This window comes from Cololabis saira, chromosome 13 (genome assembly GCF_033807715.1).
Source record: "Cololabis saira isolate AMF1-May2022 chromosome 13, fColSai1.1, whole genome shotgun sequence".
NCBI classification, from domain to species: Eukaryota; Metazoa; Chordata; class Actinopteri; order Beloniformes; family Belonidae; genus Cololabis; species Cololabis saira.
The window spans coordinates 4,538,861-4,559,332 of NC_084599.1; the positions used below are offsets into that span (position 1 = coordinate 4,538,861).

Sequence of the window (20,472 nt, forward strand, 5' to 3'; positions counted from 1 at the left end):
GCGCCATAAGTGGTAGATTGGTTGATTTTGCCAGTGTTAAGTGGATTAGGACAGAAACCTGATTAGGCAGGTCAGAAATGCCTGATACAAACTGTTCAGTATTGATCAAATGTCCGTGGGGACAACTGCTGAGCTGTGAACATTCAACAAACACATCGTCCAGCCCTGAATCTGTAGGAAAGTGCTGAAGTCTTTTATTTCCTGTCAGACGGTATGAAGCCAAGACGTTTCCTGTTTCCCCCTCCAGCCCTGTCTGGTGTGTCTCCCTCCTGGAAGGCCGTGAGGCGTGAAGGCCGCACGAGTTCTCTGAAGGGTTAGTGTCTCAGGAGGAGAACTGTGGGCTCAGCGTCAGGCCTGGCCTCGGCCCACAAACAACACATTTCTTCCTGCCCGCTATACAAACAAAGGATATTCTGCACCGTCGTGCTCAACTCAATATAAAATAATTACTTCTTTAAATTTCCCTGAAAGTTGGGGAAGGCTTTGGACTTGGAAGAGACCATCGTTCTCTCTCTTTTTTTAATCTGCTGACATCTGTCCGTGTACGGAACAGTATTAGGGCCATGCAGGAGAAAAAATATTTGAGAGGGGGAGATTTTCAAGAATAAAGTCGAAATTTCGTGAATAAAGTCGAAATTTCGCCTTTTTTCTCAACATTTCAACTTTATTCACGAAATTTTGACTTTTTTCTCGACATTTCGACTTTTTTCTTGAAATTGTACTTCAACATTAAGCTCGACATTTCGACTTTTTTCTTGAAGTGCAAAAGGAAAAAATAACTTCCTCCTCTAGAATATTATTTTATTTTTCTCCTGCCTGGCCCTAATACTCTTCCGTAGTCCGTGCTGTCCTTTCATGGACACTGATTTTTGTGTCAAATCACAGTTACAGTCACCTATTGATATCATTTGTTCTAAATGAGGTTATTTTCGTATTCTCGTCCCCCTCTTTACGAGCAGGAAACTGCCTCTGCTCCGGCTGTTTCCAATGAAATAAAAGTCAGAGTGAATGCAGGAATCGCTGCATTCTTGTCCATCTGTTTCCACTTCTTTGTCCTGGGTTGGGGTTTAATGACAGAGATTATTTCGGAGATTAACTTAATCTTAAATGTAATGCTAAACATCCGGGGGTAGGAACCAGCTACCCAGACTCATGCTGGATCACATCGTCTCATAGCACATGCACTCAACTCCTCCTCCACAGGCTCCCCAGCTCATCGTGTTACGGAGATAAAACTTTAATACCACCTTGTCGTGTTAAAGTACTATCTGGAAACGTTACACTTTCAAATTGCACCATTTTCTTGGTTTCATTACGTACATGACATTTCATGCAACCCTCTTTTTAAAGGTTAACTTTAGTACCAATATAACCTAGAAAGAAGTCATTAAAAAGAGGTGCAGAGTAAAAACACTTCATTTCTCACCCAGAAGTGGCACGTATAGATAAATATTTCTACACAGGTAACTTTAGAATGGAATAAAGAGCAGTAAACAGCTGCTAGCACGTGTTGTTACCCCAGAACCCGGTGGAGTATGAGCAGTGTGGACGTTAGAGCGGCCGTTTCTACCTTGCTCCGTGCTGCAGTGCCACTGGTGGAAGTTGCGGCCGATGAGAATGAAGCTCCTGGTGGTGTCTGGGGGCTGGCTGAAGCTCTGGACCAGAGGGAACGGGGCAAACACGTCTCCGGACGGGGGGCAGCTGCACAAAGGGTTAGGAAACAGAGACCACATGCTTATTGTCATGGCGGACAGGTCGGTGTTTCTGGTCCACGGTTCACACGCAGCGCACGGCCCAGATGATTAGATTAGAGATTAGATTGTCCTTTATTCCTCCCTCAATGGGGAAATTCACTTTGTGCAGCAGCAGTACACTCACACATGCAGGGAAAGGGTAAAAAAGTTACAAAAAATATATAATTACAAAATATAAACTACAGAAGAGTAATAGGGCCAGGCAGGAGAAAAATAAAAATAATATTTTAGAGGAAGATTTTTTTTTCATTATGCACTTCTCGAAATGTCGAGAAAAAAGTTGAAATGTATTTCAACTTTATTCTCAAAATTCTGACTTTATCCACGAAATTTCGACTTTATTCTTGAAATTGTATTTCAACGTTAATCTTGACATTTTGACTTTTTTCTCGAAGTGCACATTAAAAAAAAATCTTCCCCTCTCAAATATTTTTTCTCCTGCATGGCCCTGATACTCTTGATTTTCACTTGAAATAAGTAGAAAAATCTGCCAATGGAACAAGATTCATCTTCTCATTACAAGCAAAAAAATATTGTTCCTTATTTTAAGTGAAAATTTACTTGAAACAGGTGAAAATTGTCAAATAAGGTTATTTTTCTGGTAATGACTCTTGTTTTAAGTGTAATGACAGTTTTTGACTAAAAATGAGACATTGTAACTAGAAATAAGACAAATATTCTTGTTAAGATTTTGGGTTTTTCCAGTGCACCTCCACCCACGTGCTGGACGTGGGACGCCTCCATCTCTGATCCCTCATCTTTTAGGAGTTTCTCCCCCAAAAAGGAGGTGCTCCGGCTGTAACTTCAGTCACGCTGAGAAGCATTCTCAATAGAATGCATGGAGCGATAAGCATCTTCCCTGAAAGTTTAGCTCTCGCTGCTATTCCCATGAAACGGACAGATTTCACTGCCCATAGCCGACTGCATGGGACCTGAATGCAGCATCTTTCCACTCCAGCGGCCCCAGACAGCAGCGGGCCGGGCCAGCACTGCTAATGACTACTAACCACCCCAACGCTCTTCAATGCAACACAATGTTCCTGTTCTCAAACTAAATCCAATTTAAAGTCAAATATATCAAGCAGCGTACATTTGGGAGCCACGCTGACTTTTGACTGACAACCTGATAGAGTGCAGTTGACAGTTTGCACCTATAAAGTACAATTCACCGGTGGCTGGGCCCACAAATGCCCTGCCAGCAAATTAGGGAGAAAGTGCCTTCATTACTCACATACTCATTTAACTTCTTCTTTTCTGACTGCCAAAGTGGAGGTACGGGCAGTGAGTGACCCTCCGCTGGGCCAGGGGAAAGCTCCAGGGTTACCAAAGGAATACAGGTGTGTTATATACACCTGTATGTCTGCAGTGGTTTGCAGCAGCCTTTTCAGGGTGGTGTTGGGCATGAAGGGAACAAGAACTAAAACCCTAGCGGCGTGGCAGCTCCTGTGTCTGACTGGACTCTCAGCAGTCTGACCAGCACTGATCCAGCCGTACCCTCATCTGGGATTTCTGGCTTTTGTTCTCTCAGATGTAAGTAGCCTTGGATAAAAGTGTCTGCTAAATCACAGTAGTAGTAGTAGTAAGACACGATACGTAGACGCCCCATCGAGTCGTACGTCAACGTCGCCGCCATATTGGTTGTTCAAGACTGCACTGTAAACTAATACAAGTGAATGGACTTATTTTCATAAAGCGCCTTTCTACAAAGACATTTACGTTTTACGTCTCATTTATTCATTCACACACGCACTAAAACATTTAAAAAAAATTTCAAGTAACAAAATAACATTTGAACCATTTTTCAGACAATAAAATAACATTTGAACCATTTTTCAGACAATAAAATAACATGTTTTGTTGATGAGAAAATATGTTTCTCTATTTTTCTTATTTTTGTGAGGGGGGATATATATTGTTTTTCGGCACTACCTTGTTCTCTATAGCTGATACAACATGAATTACTCCTATGTGAGATCAATAAAGTTCTTATTTTTTCCATCAGAGAAAATTAAATATAATATATTTGTTTCCCAAGTATATTAGTGCGTGTGTGAATGAATAAATGAGACGTAAAACGTACATTTCTTTGTAGAGAGGCGCTTTATGAAAATAAGTCCATTTACTTGTATTAGTTTACAGCCCAGTCTTGAACATCCAATATGGCGGAGACGTTGACGTGTCACAGCAGCGGGCAAGAACACTCGATGTGGCGTCTACGTATATGTCTATAGTAGCAGTAGTAGTAGTAGTAAATGATGAATTCATGTCCCCTCCAGCAGCAGCCTCTCACCTGGTCTTCTGGAAGGCCTTGACGGCCGTATCGCTGGCCAGAGAGCTGACCAGGCTGACGACCTCTGCCAGGACGGACGGCAGCAGGAAGTGGGATGCCACCTCAGCCGTGCACTGCTGGATGGAGGGGCAGCCTGCTCCCACAGCCCCCACACCCCCGCACCAGGTTAGGAGAGACAGGGGAAGAGGGACAAACGTTAGTCATGGAACTGGAAATAAGTCGTGGTAAGACGTCTCAGCTCATGGCAGCACTCGGAAAACCCTTGCATATTTCTGTCCTGACTGTATCCGTGTAACGTACAACCACAGAGAGCTGCACCACAACCCCCTAGCGCCCCCCACCCACAAAGACTGTCACGTATTTGATTGTGTATCTAAACGAAGAAGACAACAACACTAATGATGTAGAACCTGGAGGAGATGATAGATGTGCTGCTGGATCTGTGACCTGTGTTCCATATCAAGATGTTGAAAGAGCCATATTGGACCAAAAACACAAAAAACAAATATGTCTGGAGCCGCAAAAAATGAAAAGTCTTGTATAAGCCTTAGAATGAAGACAAATGGCGAAAGGCGAAATGTCGAGAAAAAAGTTGAATGTTGAGAAAAAAGTCCAAATTTCGAGAAAAAAGTCAAAATGTCGAGAGAAAAAAGTCAGAATTTCGAGAAAAAAGTGGAAATGTTGAGATTAATGTTGAAGTACAATCTCGAGAAAAAAGTGGAAATGTTGAGAAAAAAGACAAATTTTCGAGAAAAAAATCGAAATGTCGCGAAAAAAGTCGAAATGTCGAGATTAAAAAAGAAAGGAAAAAGGAAGAAAAAATTTTAAAAAAAGAAGGAAGCAAAAAAAAGAAGAAAAAAAGAAAATAAAGAGGAAAAAAAGAAGAAAAAAGGAAAAAAAAAGGTCAAACATTTTTGAGAAAGCTCCAGGAGCCACTAGGGCGGCGCTAAAGAGCCGCATGCGGCTCTAGAGCCGCGGGTTGCCGACCCCTGGTTTAGAACCTCAGCAGAATAGTTACAGAAAAAGTATCTACTCGGCACGTTAGACCCCTGGTGGACCCCGAGGAGAGTCGGGCTGAGTAGGTGCTAGTGGAAAAGCACCATTACAAGTCCGACCAGGGAGGACAACATTCTGGATCCCTGCTACACCTCATCAGGGATGCTGATCACGCCGTCCCCGCGCTGCACCGGCCCCTCCCACCACGCCAGGGTCCACCTGATTCCTACGTCCAGGCACAAACTAAAGCTCTGCACACCTGTAGTGAGTCTGATTGGGATCCAGTCCTACCCAGTGTTGCAGTGTTGCCCCCCCCCCATCAACCTGACCCAACATGACAGATGTAGCCATCAGCTCCCAACAACGTACCGTGTTTGGCCATGAACAGGATCCAAGGCTGGCAGGTATCCTGGTAAACGGGGTGCAGCGTCCCCACGTCCCCCTCTTCCAGCTGAGACACCTGTCTCCTGAGGACAGACAGGCAGCGTTACTCCCAACCCTGGAACAGCACTGGAGAAGAAGGGAATCTGGCAGGTCCAAATCAGTGAAATGGTTTTCCTGTTCGCATCACCAACTATGATCAGTATGAAAGAGAATTAGGGCCAGGCAGGAGAAAAATAAAAATACAATTTTAGAGGAAGATTTTTTTTTTCATTATGCACTTCGAGAAAAAAGTCAAAATGTCGAGAAAAAAGTTAAAATGTCGAGATTAATGTTGAAGTACAATTTCAAGAAAAAAGTCAAAATGTTGAGAAAAAGTTGAAATTTCGTGAATAAAGTTGAAATGTTGCACAATAAAAACAAATCTTTCCCTCTCAAATATTTCTCCTGCATGGCCCTGATACTGTTCCGTAGATCAGAAGTCTGAACACAGACCATTATTATTACGTGAGCGGTGCCATGTTTCTGCAACAGCATATATTAAATCACTAAAGTCAATGACTGAATGTTGATGAAGTTGTATTTATGAATTTTCATTCTTCTTCCGGCTCTCGACGAAGGCAGACGCTTTTCTGCTCCTCTCCCTTATCTATCTGCCCTGCTACTGCTTTTGTCCTGTCTTGTCTTCAGAGTCTCTCCTTTTCACTCCTCCGAAACTCTACAATCATGGAATTGATTAACTGGTCTCTCAGCACAATTGACCAAATTTTTGCGACAAGAAGTCAGGGGGTAAGGGAGCCCTCCTGCCCCGATGGGACATTTTTTGCTGGATACACAATGGATTCCTACAAATATTGGAAACCGTTGTGTTTGGCGATCCTGTCTGTCCAGGACGTTGAAGATGCTTCATAATTGGATTTATGATAGCAGGATTTCTCCTAATCGGAGGGGGGGGATTCCTGGTCTACCGACAAACGCATAAGTTGTCGACAGCTGTTTTGGCCCTTTCAGAGCTGCCAGACGTGGCTGAGGGGGATCAGCTCTGCGACTAACACTCAGACTTTAACACTGGGGGAGCAAAGCCGTAAGCTGGATGCAATTCTTGAACAGAATTGCAGACTAGCGGCGGTCTTTGAGCTCATTGGCAAGATTGATAAGACCTTGGAGAAGTTGGAAGCTCGGCTTGGCGGGAATTGATCACAATTTGTCTGTTTGGAGTCGCCATTGAGGAACCAGAGACTTAAAGGAGCTTGAGGCAGGATGGAGGCAGGATTTATGAAAAAAATGTGTATACGTTTTAAGTTTTCTAGTAATAATGTCAGATGAAGCGTTCCAAACCAAAAAGAATGAGCCCTCTAGTGTATCTCTCTGTATCTGTGCTGCAAAATGTGCTGCAACTGTAACCGGAATTTCCCGCGCTGTCCTGCGGATGTGACGTCATTGACGCTGCATGCGCGTTCTCCCCGTTCTCCCGTGCCAGCTTCGCTGTTGGCTGCAGTACCCCCGACGGCCGTCGTGGCGAAGGGTGGCGCTATAGAGTCTCATTTCTTAAAAGGAGCCTCATGCTCCTTTAAGGCAGATGGAAAGTTACTGGAGTCTGTCTGTTTGCAATATAATTGTTGATTCTATAATCTGGCCTTGACAGGGCGGTTTGGCCGATCGCTATAGTCACAATCTCCCTGGTGGAATGTAAACAAGGGACTCTGCCCCCACTAGCCCTCCCCTCTCCCAGGAACATCTGTGGACCTGTTTCAGAACTGACCGAGCCGACTGATAACATCAAGGACATTGGCTGAGGAGCAGCTCTGAGCGAAGTTCACGGACTTACCGCTTACACACACACTTGCTGATAACCACACCTCCCTCATTCTCAACGCCTTCCTCGCCCCCCCCCCTCCATCAAAGAGTCAGACGACCTGCTGTTGGTTAAAGAAAGATCACACGGGCTCCACCTTTGGACCTGCTCCAGCTCCAGCTCCACCCACACCTCTGCTCCACCTCCACCCCCACCTCTGGACCCGCTCCACCCCCACCCCCACCTCTGGACCTGCTCCACCCCCACCCCCACCTCTGGACCTGCTCCACCCCCACCCCCACCTCTGGACCTGCTCCAGCTCCACCGCCAGGGCCTTCTCCTGGCTCCACTGCTGCTTCACGTTCTCCGTCTTGTGTCTGCGCCGGACGGCCCGACCCTCCTCTCCCTTCTCCTGCACGATGTCGTCCGTGGTTTTGGGGCTTCCGATTTCCCCCGAGTCAGGTTTACTCTGCAGAAACAGAAACACCAACCGATCAAAATACTAAACACCAGCGTTGACGTGATGAAACAAGCGGACGGGCAGAACCTCTCCCAACATTCAGTGAATATCGTATTGGCCCGAATATAAGACAGTGTTTTTTGCATTGAAATAAGACCAAAGTTGGGGTCGCCTTCCATCCAGGGTCTAGACATTATACCCATTCACAACGCTAGATGGCGCCAGATATCTTTAAAGCCAATGCTGAACTTAACCCAGGCCAAAGCCAACCCCTGTCACGAAGAACACAAATAAAAAATAGCGGTAAGAAAGAAAAGAGAAGACCATAAGAAAAGAGATAACAGAAAATGGAGAAACGTAGCGACAATCCGGAGAAAAGTGGGTGGAAGATCGGCAGGTGCACCGGCAGCTGAGGAGAAGTTATGATGCAAACTTCAAGATGATGATTTGAATGAGGCAAAATAACATGCTTTATTTCTCAAATATATTGTTATAATCATTTGTTTCAGATGTCTTTTTTCAAACTTGAGTCTTGAAAAAGAGGGGGTCGTCTTATAATCAGGGTGGTCTTAAAATCAGGGTGGTCTTATATTGGGGCCGATACGGTACTGTCAGCAGGGCTGGCTTCACTGCAGCAGGAAACAGTTGGAGGACAGACAGGAGGACAGACAGGAAGAGGCTGACCAGTATGTCCCAGAAGCTCCGGCGGGTGCTCTTGCTGGTGGGGGTGGTGGACTCAGGTGTGCTGGTCCCGGCCACAGGGGGGCCCCCCGGGGTCTGGGTCAGAGTGATGGGTGACGGGCTGCTCTTGAACACCCTGGAGCCGCTGCGCTGCCTGGGGCTGTCCTTCACCTCCTTCACCTCCTTCACCTCCGGCAGAGACACCAGCGGCCCTGGAGACACCGGTCACAACAAGCATCGGTCACACTCTCCCAACCAAGGAGCCAATATCACAGTAGACATGCTGACACATGCATACCACGTGGTTTATTTAGTTATTCTTTATTTCATTCATTAAAAGAAAAACAAAACAGTTCAATATAATTACAACAAATCTATTTCCTTGAATGAAAGGGAATAGAAAGAAGACTTAGGGCCAGTCCCAATCCCCCCCTAGTCCTACTTTTCAGTCCTAACCCTAAATTTTGTGCGTTCCCTTGAGGGTAGTGGTGTCCCAATTCCTCTTTGCATGTAGGGCTAGTGGACATAACGAGGGCTAGTGTGTATGAATCTAGCCCTTCACAGAAGGATTTCAGATGCTGACTCACCGACCGAGGGCTAGAGAAAATTTCCCAGAATGCTTTACGTCGTCATTTGCGGACTGAATCAAACAAAAAAAACATTGCGGACATTTCTAATTTTTAGTGAATAAAATCAATATTTTGAGTTAGTTTCTGCATAAAAACGCGTTTTGATTACATTTTTAGCAAGAAATATATATTTTACTTTCATAATATTCACTCAGTGAATGTACATAATCACTCGCTTGGTCGTTGTTGCGAAGTCTTTGCAGATCTCGCCAGAATAAAGGCTGATTTATGGTTCCGCGTTACACCAACGCAGAGCCTACAGCGTAGGTTACGCGGCGACGCGCGCAGTACGCCGTACCCTACGCCGTACCCTACGCCGTAGGCTCTGCGTCGATTTAACGCGGAAACATAAATCGCCAGCAGCTCTTCTCATCCCCCAAAAACATCGGATCAAATTTCTTAACAGGCGTTATTGGGATAAACTGAGCTCAGGTTGGGGATCTTAACGGTTCGCCTGAAAAAATATTAAAACTTAATAAAGTGGCATATTAACAGCGCTACAGCGGAAATTTAAACAGCTTTTAACTCTCAGCTTCCTGATATGGTGTGATGTATGTGCAAACGTAACTACGCAGTCGCTTACGTACCCGAACGTAAACCACGCAGTGACGTAGCAAGTGGTGTCCCAATCCCTAGGGAACATTACAAGGGTGCTACACCTGTGGCTTCATTTTTAGCGCTAGTGGTAGAAAGTATGGGGTGTATTGGGATTGGCACTAAGCTCATTTTATCTGTCCCTCTTTCCTAAGAAATAAAATTTCAATAAAAAAATTTTAAAAAACAAATGACAAATTACGCAATTTAAAAAAAACTACAAACAAAAAAACAAACCCAAAACTACAACAAAGTTATAAAATAACACAAAAAAGCTGTCGTCAAATACAGATAGTCGTATTCTTTTTTGATTCAAAGAAAAAAAAAATCTGACAATGGTGCTAAAAAGAGAGAGAGAAACAAAAGAAAACCCACCTAACTTAAAAATTATCATGATATTTCTTCATCAAACTGGATTTTATTATTCTTTTAAATGTAATGTTTTATTTGCATTCTTTGGCTTCTGTTTCCAGATTGTTCCATAAACTGATACCTTTTACAGAAACACAATGTTCCATTCATTTTGTCCTGAATGAAAGTTATAGTTATTTTCTCTTTTTTCAAATTTTTTCTGTATATTGATTGGCAAAATTTTCCCAATCAATAATAATCAATGAAAAGTTCCCGCCTGACCACTGCAGGAAGCTGTTGTTCATGCCTCGCACAACTCTGTTAAGGTCATAAGGTCTCCCGTGGGTGCAGACTACATGCAGTGGCTTCAGTCTTTCACCCGCTGGAGCTTTGGTCATTGCTTCTCTTTTCTATACGCTGGGGTACCAGGGCCACCAATCTTGGGGCCATTACTTTTTAGCATACAGGACTGTCTCAGAAAATTTGAATATTGTGATAAAGTCCTTTATTTTCTGTAATGCAAAAATGTCATACATTCTGGATTCATTACAAATCAACTGAAATATTGCAAACCTTTTATTATTTTAATATTGCTGATCATGGCTTACAGCTTATGAAAACACAAATATCCTATCTCAAAAAATTAGAATATTCTGGGAATCTTAATCTTAAACTGTAAGCCATAATCAGCAATATTAAAATAATAAAAGGCCTGCAATATTTCAGTTGATTTGTAATGAATCCAGAATGTATGACTTTTTAGTTTTTTTTAAATTGCATTACAGAAAATAAAGATCTTTATCACAATATTCAAATTTTCTGAGACAGTCCTGTATATATAAATGACCTGCCTTCCATGTGTGATGATGTCAGCATAATAATGTATGCAGACGATACTGTTATATATAGTCATGGTAAGAGCTACAGAGGTTGCCAAGAAAGTAACAAAGGCAATGCAAAAGTTTGCTATAACTCATGCCTCACTTTAAACTTTGAAAAAACTGTAACCATGTTTTTCACCAACAGGCGCATACTGAAAGATTGTCCAGACGTCTCAGTAAATGGGCAAACAATAAACAATGTGGATAAATTCAAGTATTTGGGTGTTACCCTTGAGCCAACCCTCAGCTTTAAAAACCATGTTAAAAAACTGAGAAACACACTGAAATGTAATCTTGCTAACTTCAGATACATAAGGAATTCCCTCACAGTTGAGGCCTCCAGTATGTATCTGAATGCATTGATTATACTGCATTTTTGATATTGTATTACAAGCTGGTCTCAGTCATATAAAACAGTTCTAAAACCACTTGAATCATTATACAAAGGTGCCATAAAAATCCATGATAAAAAACAATGTTGCTACCATCACTGTCCTTGTTTTGAAATAAATTACAATTACAATTAAAGCTGCAAGCAGCGATGAACGGGCCCTCGCGTGTGCAATTTGCACCAATTAAGGTCAAGGACCCAAAACTAAGTCAGATGACACCACCCACGCCTCTTTATGTCAAACCATTCAAAGGTCATGGCAGAAAATAGAAACTATCACATATCGACCAATCAGAAGAAGGGGCAGGGCTAATTCACACCAATTTTGGTCAAGGGATTCAAAACCATGTCCGATGACACCACCCACGAGTCTTTATGTCAAACCATTCAAAAGTTATGACCGAAAATAGGAACTATGAAATTTCGACCAATCAGAAGAAGGGGCGGGGCTAATTTTCACCAATGCATCTCAAGGACTCAATACCGAGTCCAATGACACCACCCACAACTCTCTATGTCAAACCACTCAAAAGTTATAGAAGAAAATAGGGACAACCAATCAGAAGAAGGGGCGGGGCTAATTTTCACCAATGAATCTCAAGGTCTCAATACGGAGTCCGATGACACCACCCACATGTCTTTATCACAACCCGTTCAAAAGTTATGGCAGAGAAAGGTATTCTAGGGGGCGCTGTTGAGCCATTAGGCCACGCCCATTAATGCATGAAATATCAAATTTATCGCCAGGCCTGGCTTGCATGCAAAATTTGGTGACATTTGGGGAACTATCAAATATGGACCAATCAGATGAAGGGGGGCGCGCCTTTTGGCGTCTAGCGTCGCCACGGTAAGGCTTTTGAAAGAGAAAAGTAATGCGCGTTGTCGCAGGATGGAGACGCACATTTTGATGTATAACACACCTGGGTGCACGTTACGGCTCGGGCCGTATTAACTGCCGAAGGAATGGCATAAATTGCGCCAAAATGACGCGATTAATTCAAAATGTTCAAAATGGCCGACTTCCTGTTGGGTTTCGGCCATGGCGCCAAGAGACTTTTCTTTAAGTTGCGACATGATACAGGTGTGTACCGATTTTCGTGCATGTACGTCAAACCGTATTGTGGGGCTTGAGGCACAAAGTTTTCTAGGGGGCGCTGTTGAGCCATTTTGACACGCCCATTAATGCAAACCATTAAATATAGAATTTTTCGCCAGGCCTGGCTTGCGTGCAAAATTTGGTGACTTTTTGGGCACGTTTAGGTGGAAAAAAGGCCTTCCTTTCGTCAGAAGAAAGAAAGAAAGAAAGAAAGAAAAATTCCTACAGATACAATAGGGCCTTAGCACTGTAAGTGCTCGGGCCCTAATTACCACAACCTCCAGCCCTGGGGGATCTCCGATCTGGACTGGGTGCTGCTCTCACCTTTCACCTCCTCTCTGGGAGATTTGCTCGCCGGGACTCCCAGGCAGAGAGGGTTTGGCAGGACCTGCAGCTCCATGACGACGTCGCAGAGCGCGTGGCGCAGCGCCCCCTGCAGCTTGTCACTCAGCTGCAGGGGGCTGACGTTGCCCTGTTCCCAGATGTCAAAGCGCACGTACAGATGTGGCTCTGTTGGAAGACAGACAAGACAGCAGTGTTCTCAGGCGTCTCAACCTGTGGAGGAAAGACAAGACACTCCCGCCACGGTTCAGGGGGGAAACGGGCAAAGTAGCAACTCAACAACACGACAAGGGTTCCAACACCAGGGAGCACTTCCTGTCTCCGGCACTGGCTTCACTTTCATTTGAAGGACCTTCAAGGGCGTGTCACCCGGCTGTCGCCTGTCCACATCAGCTAGACTCACTCTGATCAGTTCATATGTAGATGTGGCTAGGTTTCTGTTTTATGCGGCTCCTTAGAATCACATGTTCAAGCATTTCCTTCATGAGTTTTCAGAAGCAGAATCTTCCACCTGTGTAGAGCTGTACCTGATGGGGGGGTGATGTTGATGGCCTCTACTTTAGCCACAGCTGTCAGCTCGTCAAAGCGGTCTGGATGGAGGAGGATGGTGCAGACGCCCGACCTCTGAAGTGCAGAGCAGTCCTGAGATGCCACCTGAAGAGGCCGACTGAGGGCGTCCACAAATGAGAGGGCGATGCACGCGATGCCTGAAAGGACATGAAACAGGGAGGGGTAACCATCCCAGCACCAAACACTGGTATCCCCGGCCCACCAGCATTCCAGTTCGGACTAACGGCCCACATCTTGACTGCTTTGCTTTCCTTTATTTAGTCACACCTCTGTCTCTGATCAAGCAACAGCTCTGACAGATGTGACAACCAGAGTCAGGAGTTCACTCTAGTGCACAGATAATGTGTTATGACATGAGCAGAGTGGAACTGTGTTTAAACTGTGTTCAATTGTAAAAATCGATTTTCCGATTCTAAATCGATTCTCATATTAATTCCTAAAAATCGTGGTGTCAGTGCCGTGGCGTCAGGGCCGTGGCGTCAGCGCCCTGGCGTCAGCGCAGTGGCATAAGCACTGGTAAGGACACGCGCATGCACGCTGGACATCCATGCACGCTGGACATCCATGCTGCGTCCGACAGCGACTCACAAACCAACACAGCTTCACAACTACAGGTCTGCGGAGGGCAAAGCCTCAAAAGAAGGTGTGGAAGCTGCAAATAAACGTCATCAAGACAAAAAAAGGTCGGGAGCGGTGCACACGGCGCCAGCAGCAGCGGGGGGGGCGGGCCGGCCGTTTAGAGCGAGCAGAAGGTGTGGTACCTTTAAACTGAGAGGGTGGAAGGAGTTGCTGAACCAGCTCCGACATGGTACCTGGGCCACATTAGAGAGCAGCGTTAGGGAGCAGCGTTAGAGAGGCTCCCACATCAAGGATGCTCATGCACAAACACCGTTGAACCACCAGCAGAGGGAACAGTTGGGGGGGGGGGGTCTCCAGAAGTTACTCATGACCACCTACACCATACCTACACCTACTGCCTCTGCTAGGATCAATGTTCAGCCAGTACACTGATTCCCAGCTGTGGTGTGGGTCTTAAACACCTCAAACACAGCATGCCGTTACCTTTCCCTCCGGTTCCCTGGCCTCCGGGTTTGTTGTACAGGTAGATGTCTCCATCGGCCAAGTCGCTGCTCAGGTGAAAGTAGTGCTGCAGAGGGAACAGTAGAATCAGTCCAGGAGCCCCAACAACAGCAGCATCCCTTCACACCTTTGCCTCAATTCTGCAAACATGTTCTTCACTTCAAATCCAGATCAGTTTAGAAAGTGCTGTTTGCACATCTCTCAGTATGGCTGCCACTTCTGTTTGAACTTATCTTTAAAAGTAAGTAACTTTCATCCCGCACCCCTCGTCCCCCGCCCTCACCCTCGTCCCTCACCCCCGTCCCCCTACCTTGAAGTGGTGTGCCGTGTTGCTGTCGGTGTACTTGGGCAGGTGCAGGAAGATGAGCAGGTTCTGGCGGAGGTAGTGGGCCACGGCGGCCAGCCGGGCCCGCCCGTGCTGGGGGAGGCTGAACACCATGGTCTCCGTGGCCGAGGACCCGGATGGCTGGATGAACTGAGCAGAGCAGAGGGTCAGGGTTCTGGGAGCGGGCTCTACGGGACGGGAGAGAGGACGGGGCGTTCACCTCCACGTCGGCCGGGGTCAGCTTGCAGTTCCGGACCAGCATGAGCGTGATCATGTCCAGGGTGGTCTCGTCCAGACGCTTCCGCAGCACCTTGAGCAGCTCGTCTGTGATCTCTGGACCTGGGCCGGATGCACAAAACATTCTTAAGAAAGAAAATCTTCTTAAGTGTCATTTTTTTCTTAAGTTCAGTCTTAAGAAGAAAAAAGAGAAGAAGTCATATTCTCCAAAAAAGTTCTAAGTATTTTCTCAACTTTCTTCTTAAGGGAGCATGAGGCTCCTTTTAAGAAATGAGACTCATTAGTGCCACCCTTCGCCACGACGGCCGCCGAGGGTACTGCAGCCAACAGTGAAGCCGGCACGGGAGAACGGGGTGTTATGCGCTCCCTCCCCCCCTTCTTTTTCTTGTCTCCCTTCAGGTGTTCCGCATCAGGTGATTATCTGGCTCCGCCTGTATTTAAGGGGGTCAGGAGGAGCCGGCACCCTCTCTCAGACCAGGCAGCCTCCCCTTGGTGCCAGGGTTGCTCCTGTGTTTCTTTTGTTTGTGTTGCTTTGAGGATGGAGGTCTGTCAGTTTGGTTTTCTTTCCTCGGTTTTTGTTTTGAGGTTAGGTTCCTGTTCTTGTTAGGTTAGGAGGAGGTTCTGGGTCCGACGGCCCATTGCGTGGTTGGCTCAGGCTTCCCTCATGGTCTTTTCCTTTATTGTTTTGTTTGGTCAGGCCTCCAGACTCGTCTTGTTAAGTTATGGGGTTTTTCCTTGGTACATGAATAAACCTGCTTTTTATTACATACACAACTGAAACTCGAGTGTGGTGTCCTTTATGTTTTGGTCACAGAGTTGAGCCGAGTGTTCTAACTGGTGATCGTAACAGGGGAGAACGCGCATGCAGTGTCATGTGACGTCACATCCGCAGCCCAGCGCGGGAAATTCCGGCCCGGAATTGCAGCACATTTTGCAGCAACAGCCTGTTCAAGGCAACGGAGAGATACACTAGAGGACTCATTATTTTGGGTTTGGAACGCTTCATCTGACATTATTACTAGAAAACTTAAAACGTATACAGATTTTTTTCATAAATCCTGCCTCAATCCTGCCTCATGCTCCTTTAAGTTTCTTCTTAAGAAAAAACTTAAGAATAAATGGTATTCTTGAAATAAAAGTTCTCAAATTTGTTCTTGACTTTGTTCTTAACTTTAAGACAACCTTGACCTGTCTTAAAATTTCTTCTGTGAAAAGGTAAGACTAATATCACCTTTTTCAACACATTTTAGACAAGTTTGGACTAGTAGGTCATAGTTTGAGGATATACTTTGTAATTAATTACACAAAGAGCCTGTTAACTGTTTCTTAGCATGTTAGTTAGCGTGGTAGTTAATTATTATTCATTTTCCCCAATAGTATTTTTTTCACACATTAATCTCATCCACCACGTTGAAAAGTTCCTGCATCTCTTTTTCTCCTTCTCCATGTTTAGTGAGTGACTGACGGTTAAGACCAAACTACCGGTATTTTTTAACTGTATGTTTGTTGGCGCGTGCAATGCAATGACAAATTTTAAGAAGTTCTTAAGTAGGAAAAATAAGAAATTTGTAAGAAATGACAGTTCTTAAGACGGTTCTTAAGAAAATATTGAGGAATTTCACTTAAGAACTTTCTTATGAACTTCTTCATTTTAGATCTTAAGACATTTCTTAAGATCGTTCTTAAGAACATTTTGGTGAATCCGGCCCCTGAACCGTTAGAAGCCCATCAGTAATCAATCAATAAGCACATCTGTGAAAATAGATACTGAAAGGCAGAAACATTGCACTTTAAACATTGAAGGAACTCACCTGCACTTCCCACTCCGTGCACGTGCAGCAGGATGTGCTTGTCTACTTGTCCAACTGGACGAGAACCCTCCAAAGACGACCTGGAGCTCTGCAGGAACCCACAAGGAGAATGTGTGTTAGAGGTGCTAGATTTCAGGTGGATACTTCCCCGTCAGGCCCGTCCCAGTGCTCACCGCAGCGTCTTCGGCAGACGAAGGCTCCTGGCTCCTCGCCAGCCCCACGGATCGGGTCACGTGGAGGTTTTTATCCGCGTCGCAGTACTTGCCTGTCAGTGAGGTTTCACAGAGTCTGGAAAAGCCAACACAATGTTAGGAAGCCTGTGGGCTGATCTGGACCGGGATCCAGCACAGGTTTGGTTCAGCAGAACACGCTGACGTCCCAGCTGCTGACGGAGACACGCAGCATCACCCTGACACATGACCTTGTTACTATCATGAAAGAGCCATTAATTATTAGGGGTGGGCAAAAATATCGATATCGCAATATATCGCGATACTTTTCCAGCCGATTCAATATCGATATTCAAAATTTGAATATCTTTTTTCTTTTTTTTTTTTTAATATTTTTTTTTAAATATTTTTTATCCCCGATTTTTTTCCCATTATATCACCCAGTGCTCCTACCTAAGTGACAGTCCTGGGCATTGCCACTCTCTACCAACCCTGGGAGGGCCCTGCACTGAGCTCAGGTTTTATTTAATTTTATAATTTATTTTTTATATAACACAATTGCCTGTCCTTAAAAAATGAAAAATAATGGACAGAGGTTTATTTATTTATGGATTTATATCTATACTGACTGATCACTGTGCCTGTCCTTGGTTTTAGTTCCATCTTTCTTGTGTTTATTATCATTTGCCACATAATTAAAGCAACCTCATACTAAATTTAATGTTAATTTCATATGATGTAAATAATATGAAAAACATATACAAATATGTTGTAACTTTAGCTTGTATAGTTATAATAAAACATTGTTTTGACTCAGTTTGTCCCATGAATTGTCACTATAATCTGATGAATGTGCAACTCGGATTTTAAGATCCATCACTATCATCTGATGTACATATATACAACTTGGATTTTAAGATGTGTAATGCATTTTAAAATTTTTCGGTGAACTATGTAGAATATAATAATTGGGATATCGCATAATCGGGATATCGCAATGTGTATCGTATCGTGGCTCAAGTATCGTGATGCGTATCGTATCGTGAGGTCCTTCCCAATACCCACCCCTATTAATTATCCATTAATGATCCATCACGGCTCTGGGACGCTCCTCTCTGAGTGACGTATGAATCCACTGTGATGGAGGTCTCCCGTCCCTCCATGTCACATTGTTAAATGTCATTCTATGTGTATTCATGTTTGTGATTTTGTCACTTAGAAGGCAAGCCGTTTGTTGTTGTGGTTGTTAGCCACACAGAGATCAGATGTAGCCTAATATATGGTATAGAGCGGGGGTCGGCAACCCACGGCTCTAGAGCCACAGCTCTTTAGCGCCGCCCTAGTGGCTCCTGGAGCTTTTTCAAAAATGTTTGACCTTTTTTTTTCCTTTTTTTCTTCTCTTTTTTTTCTCATTGTTTTTCCTTTTTTTCTTCATTTTTCCTTCTTTTCTTCCTTTTTCCTTTCCTTTTTAATCTCGACATTTGGACTTTTTTCTCGACATTTCCACTTTTTCTTGAAATTTGGACTTTTTTCTCGACATTTCGACTTTTTTCTCAACATTTCTCCTTTCGCCATTTGTCTTCATTCTAAGGCTTATACAAGACTTAATTTTTTGCGGCTCCAGACATATTTATTTTTTGTGTTTTATTCTTTCAACATTTTGGGTTGCTGACCCCTGGTCTAGAGCTATAGTAAGGAAGATATTGTTGTATATTGTGTAAATATTGTTGGCCAAGTGACGTGGATTATGTGTCTGTGTGTAAACTAAATCCCTACACTGTTATGTGGTCTTGTCCAATCAATGTGGGGACACATTATATATAGAAATACAAGCTCAACCGGGGTGAAGGGTTGTTGTCAGTGGTCTGTATTAGGGCCAGTCCCAATCTCCCCCTATTTTACTTTTCAGCCCTACCCCTAAATTCTGTGTGTTCCTGTGAGGGTAGTGGTGTCCCAATTCCTCTTTGCATGTAGGGCTAGTGGACATAACGAGGGCTAGTGTGTATGAATCTAGCCCTTCACAGCAAGGGATTTCAGATGCTGAAATTTCCCAGAATGCTTTACGTCGTCATTTGCAGACAGAATCAAACAAAAAAACATGGCGGACATTTCTATTTTTTAGTGAATAAAATCAATATTTTGAGTTAGTTTCTGCATAAAAATGCGTTTTGATTACATTTCTAGCGAGAAATATATATTTTACTTTCATAATATTCACTCAGTGAATGTACATAATCACTCGCTTGCCCGTTGTTGCAAAGATCTCGCCAGAATAAAGGCTGATTTATGGTTCCAATGCCGGGCCTACGGCGTAGGTTACGCGGCGACGCGCGACGCACGCCGTGCCGTACCCTACGGCGTAGGCTCTGCGTTGCTGTAACGCGGAACCATAAATCGCCAGAGGCTCTTCTCATCCCCGAAAACATCGGAGCAAATTTCTTAACAGGCGTTATTTGGATAAACTGAGCCCAGGTTGGGGATCTTAACGGTTACTTTTACGCCTGAAAAAATATTAAAACTTAATAAAGTGGTATATTAACAGCGCTACAGCTGAAATTAAAACAGCTTTTAGCTCTGGGCTTCCTGATATCAGAATCAGATTCAGAAAAAGGTTTTTTGCCAAGTTTGTTAAACACACACAAGGAATTTGTTGTGGTGATTGGTGCAATACTATACAAATATAAAAGCAAATATATAAGAGAGAAAATGTATAAGCAAAAATGGTGTGACGTATGTGCAAACTACGCAGTCGCTTACGTACCCGAACGTAAACCACGCAGTGACGTAGCAAGTGGTGTCCCAATCCCTAGGGAAGATTACAAGGGCCTTAAGGTTTGTAGCTTCATTTTTAGGGCTAGTGGTAGAAAGTAGGGGGGGGATTGGGATTGGCCCTAACTGTGCTTGTAATAAATGCCCACACAAGGGCTAACTTGATTTCTGCCTCAGCCTCGTCACTTCCCCATATTTAAGGCCACCATTCACATCCAGCGCAGTATCGAGCACCTGGTGGGTTACGTGAACCGGAGGAGGAGTGGACCCACAGAGAATGCTCCCAACTTGGAAGAGGATGCCTGGACAGGCTAACTTAACTGTTAGTCATGCAACCCCTTTATCTAAAGTGTGTATCACAGCCCGACCAAAACCCAGGAGCCTCGGCCTTAGAGATGTAAAACTCCTAACCTGAGGTAGAAGACTGACTTGGTGGTGCGTTCCTGGTAGACGAACATGTTCTTCCTGTTCACCACGCAGAAAGGGTTGAGCACGGAGCGCAGGGCCTGGATGGCTGTGGGACAGGGACAGCCTGAACAGTGTGCCACAAATGATTTCACTTCTCATGACTTAGGTCCTGTACAAATACTGCTAAACTAAAAGAGGACCACCTGCCACTCACCTCTGGACACGCCCATGTTGGGCCCCATCTTGAGGCGAGGGTGGATGTGGATGATGGTGCTCCACACCACGTCACAGGCAAAGTGTCCTGGGATGAACTGCATGGTGGCGGCCAGGTAGTCCCTGGCTGGGTAGCTCTCCTCCGTGCTGTAGTCTGAGCAGGACAGGAAATCAACTCTCATCTCAGGAGATCACCATCTCCTTCACTTCCTTATTCAAATATTGTTATTGGATTTTCACATAAAACA

The 20,472-nt window shown here is 44.5% G+C and overlaps 1 protein-coding gene across 7 annotated transcripts in view; it reads right to left on the bottom strand.

Annotated features, from left to right (window-relative positions):
• The window catches only part of szt2 (SZT2 subunit of KICSTOR complex), a 146,417-nt gene that overhangs the window by 47,775 nt on the left and 78,170 nt on the right, over positions 1 to 20,472 (bottom strand). For 5 of the 7 annotated variants that reach the window (XM_061737403.1, XM_061737402.1, XM_061737404.1 and 2 more), the window contains 14 exons: positions 20,226 to 20,378; positions 20,015 to 20,117; positions 16,838 to 16,952; positions 16,665 to 16,752; positions 14,837 to 14,955; positions 14,602 to 14,766; positions 14,274 to 14,358; positions 13,169 to 13,348; positions 12,624 to 12,809; positions 8,361 to 8,569; positions 7,519 to 7,685; positions 5,410 to 5,507; positions 4,045 to 4,177; positions 1,571 to 1,701 (listed from right to left, as the gene is read on the bottom strand). In XM_061737403.1, coding sequence (XP_061593387.1) covers positions 1,571 to 1,701; positions 4,045 to 4,177; positions 5,410 to 5,507; positions 7,519 to 7,685; positions 8,361 to 8,569; positions 12,624 to 12,809; positions 13,169 to 13,348; positions 14,274 to 14,358; positions 14,602 to 14,766; positions 14,837 to 14,955; positions 16,665 to 16,752; positions 16,838 to 16,952; positions 20,015 to 20,117; positions 20,226 to 20,378 — 1,932 coding nt within the window. Of the gene's footprint in view, positions 1 to 1,570; positions 1,702 to 4,044; positions 4,178 to 5,409; positions 5,508 to 7,518; positions 7,686 to 8,360; positions 8,570 to 12,623; positions 12,810 to 13,168; positions 13,349 to 14,273; positions 14,359 to 14,601; positions 14,767 to 14,836; positions 14,956 to 16,664; positions 16,753 to 16,837; positions 16,953 to 20,014; positions 20,136 to 20,225; positions 20,379 to 20,472 lie in introns of all 7 variants that reach the window. The other 2 variants (XM_061737401.1, XM_061737400.1) reach the window with 1 other exon arrangement.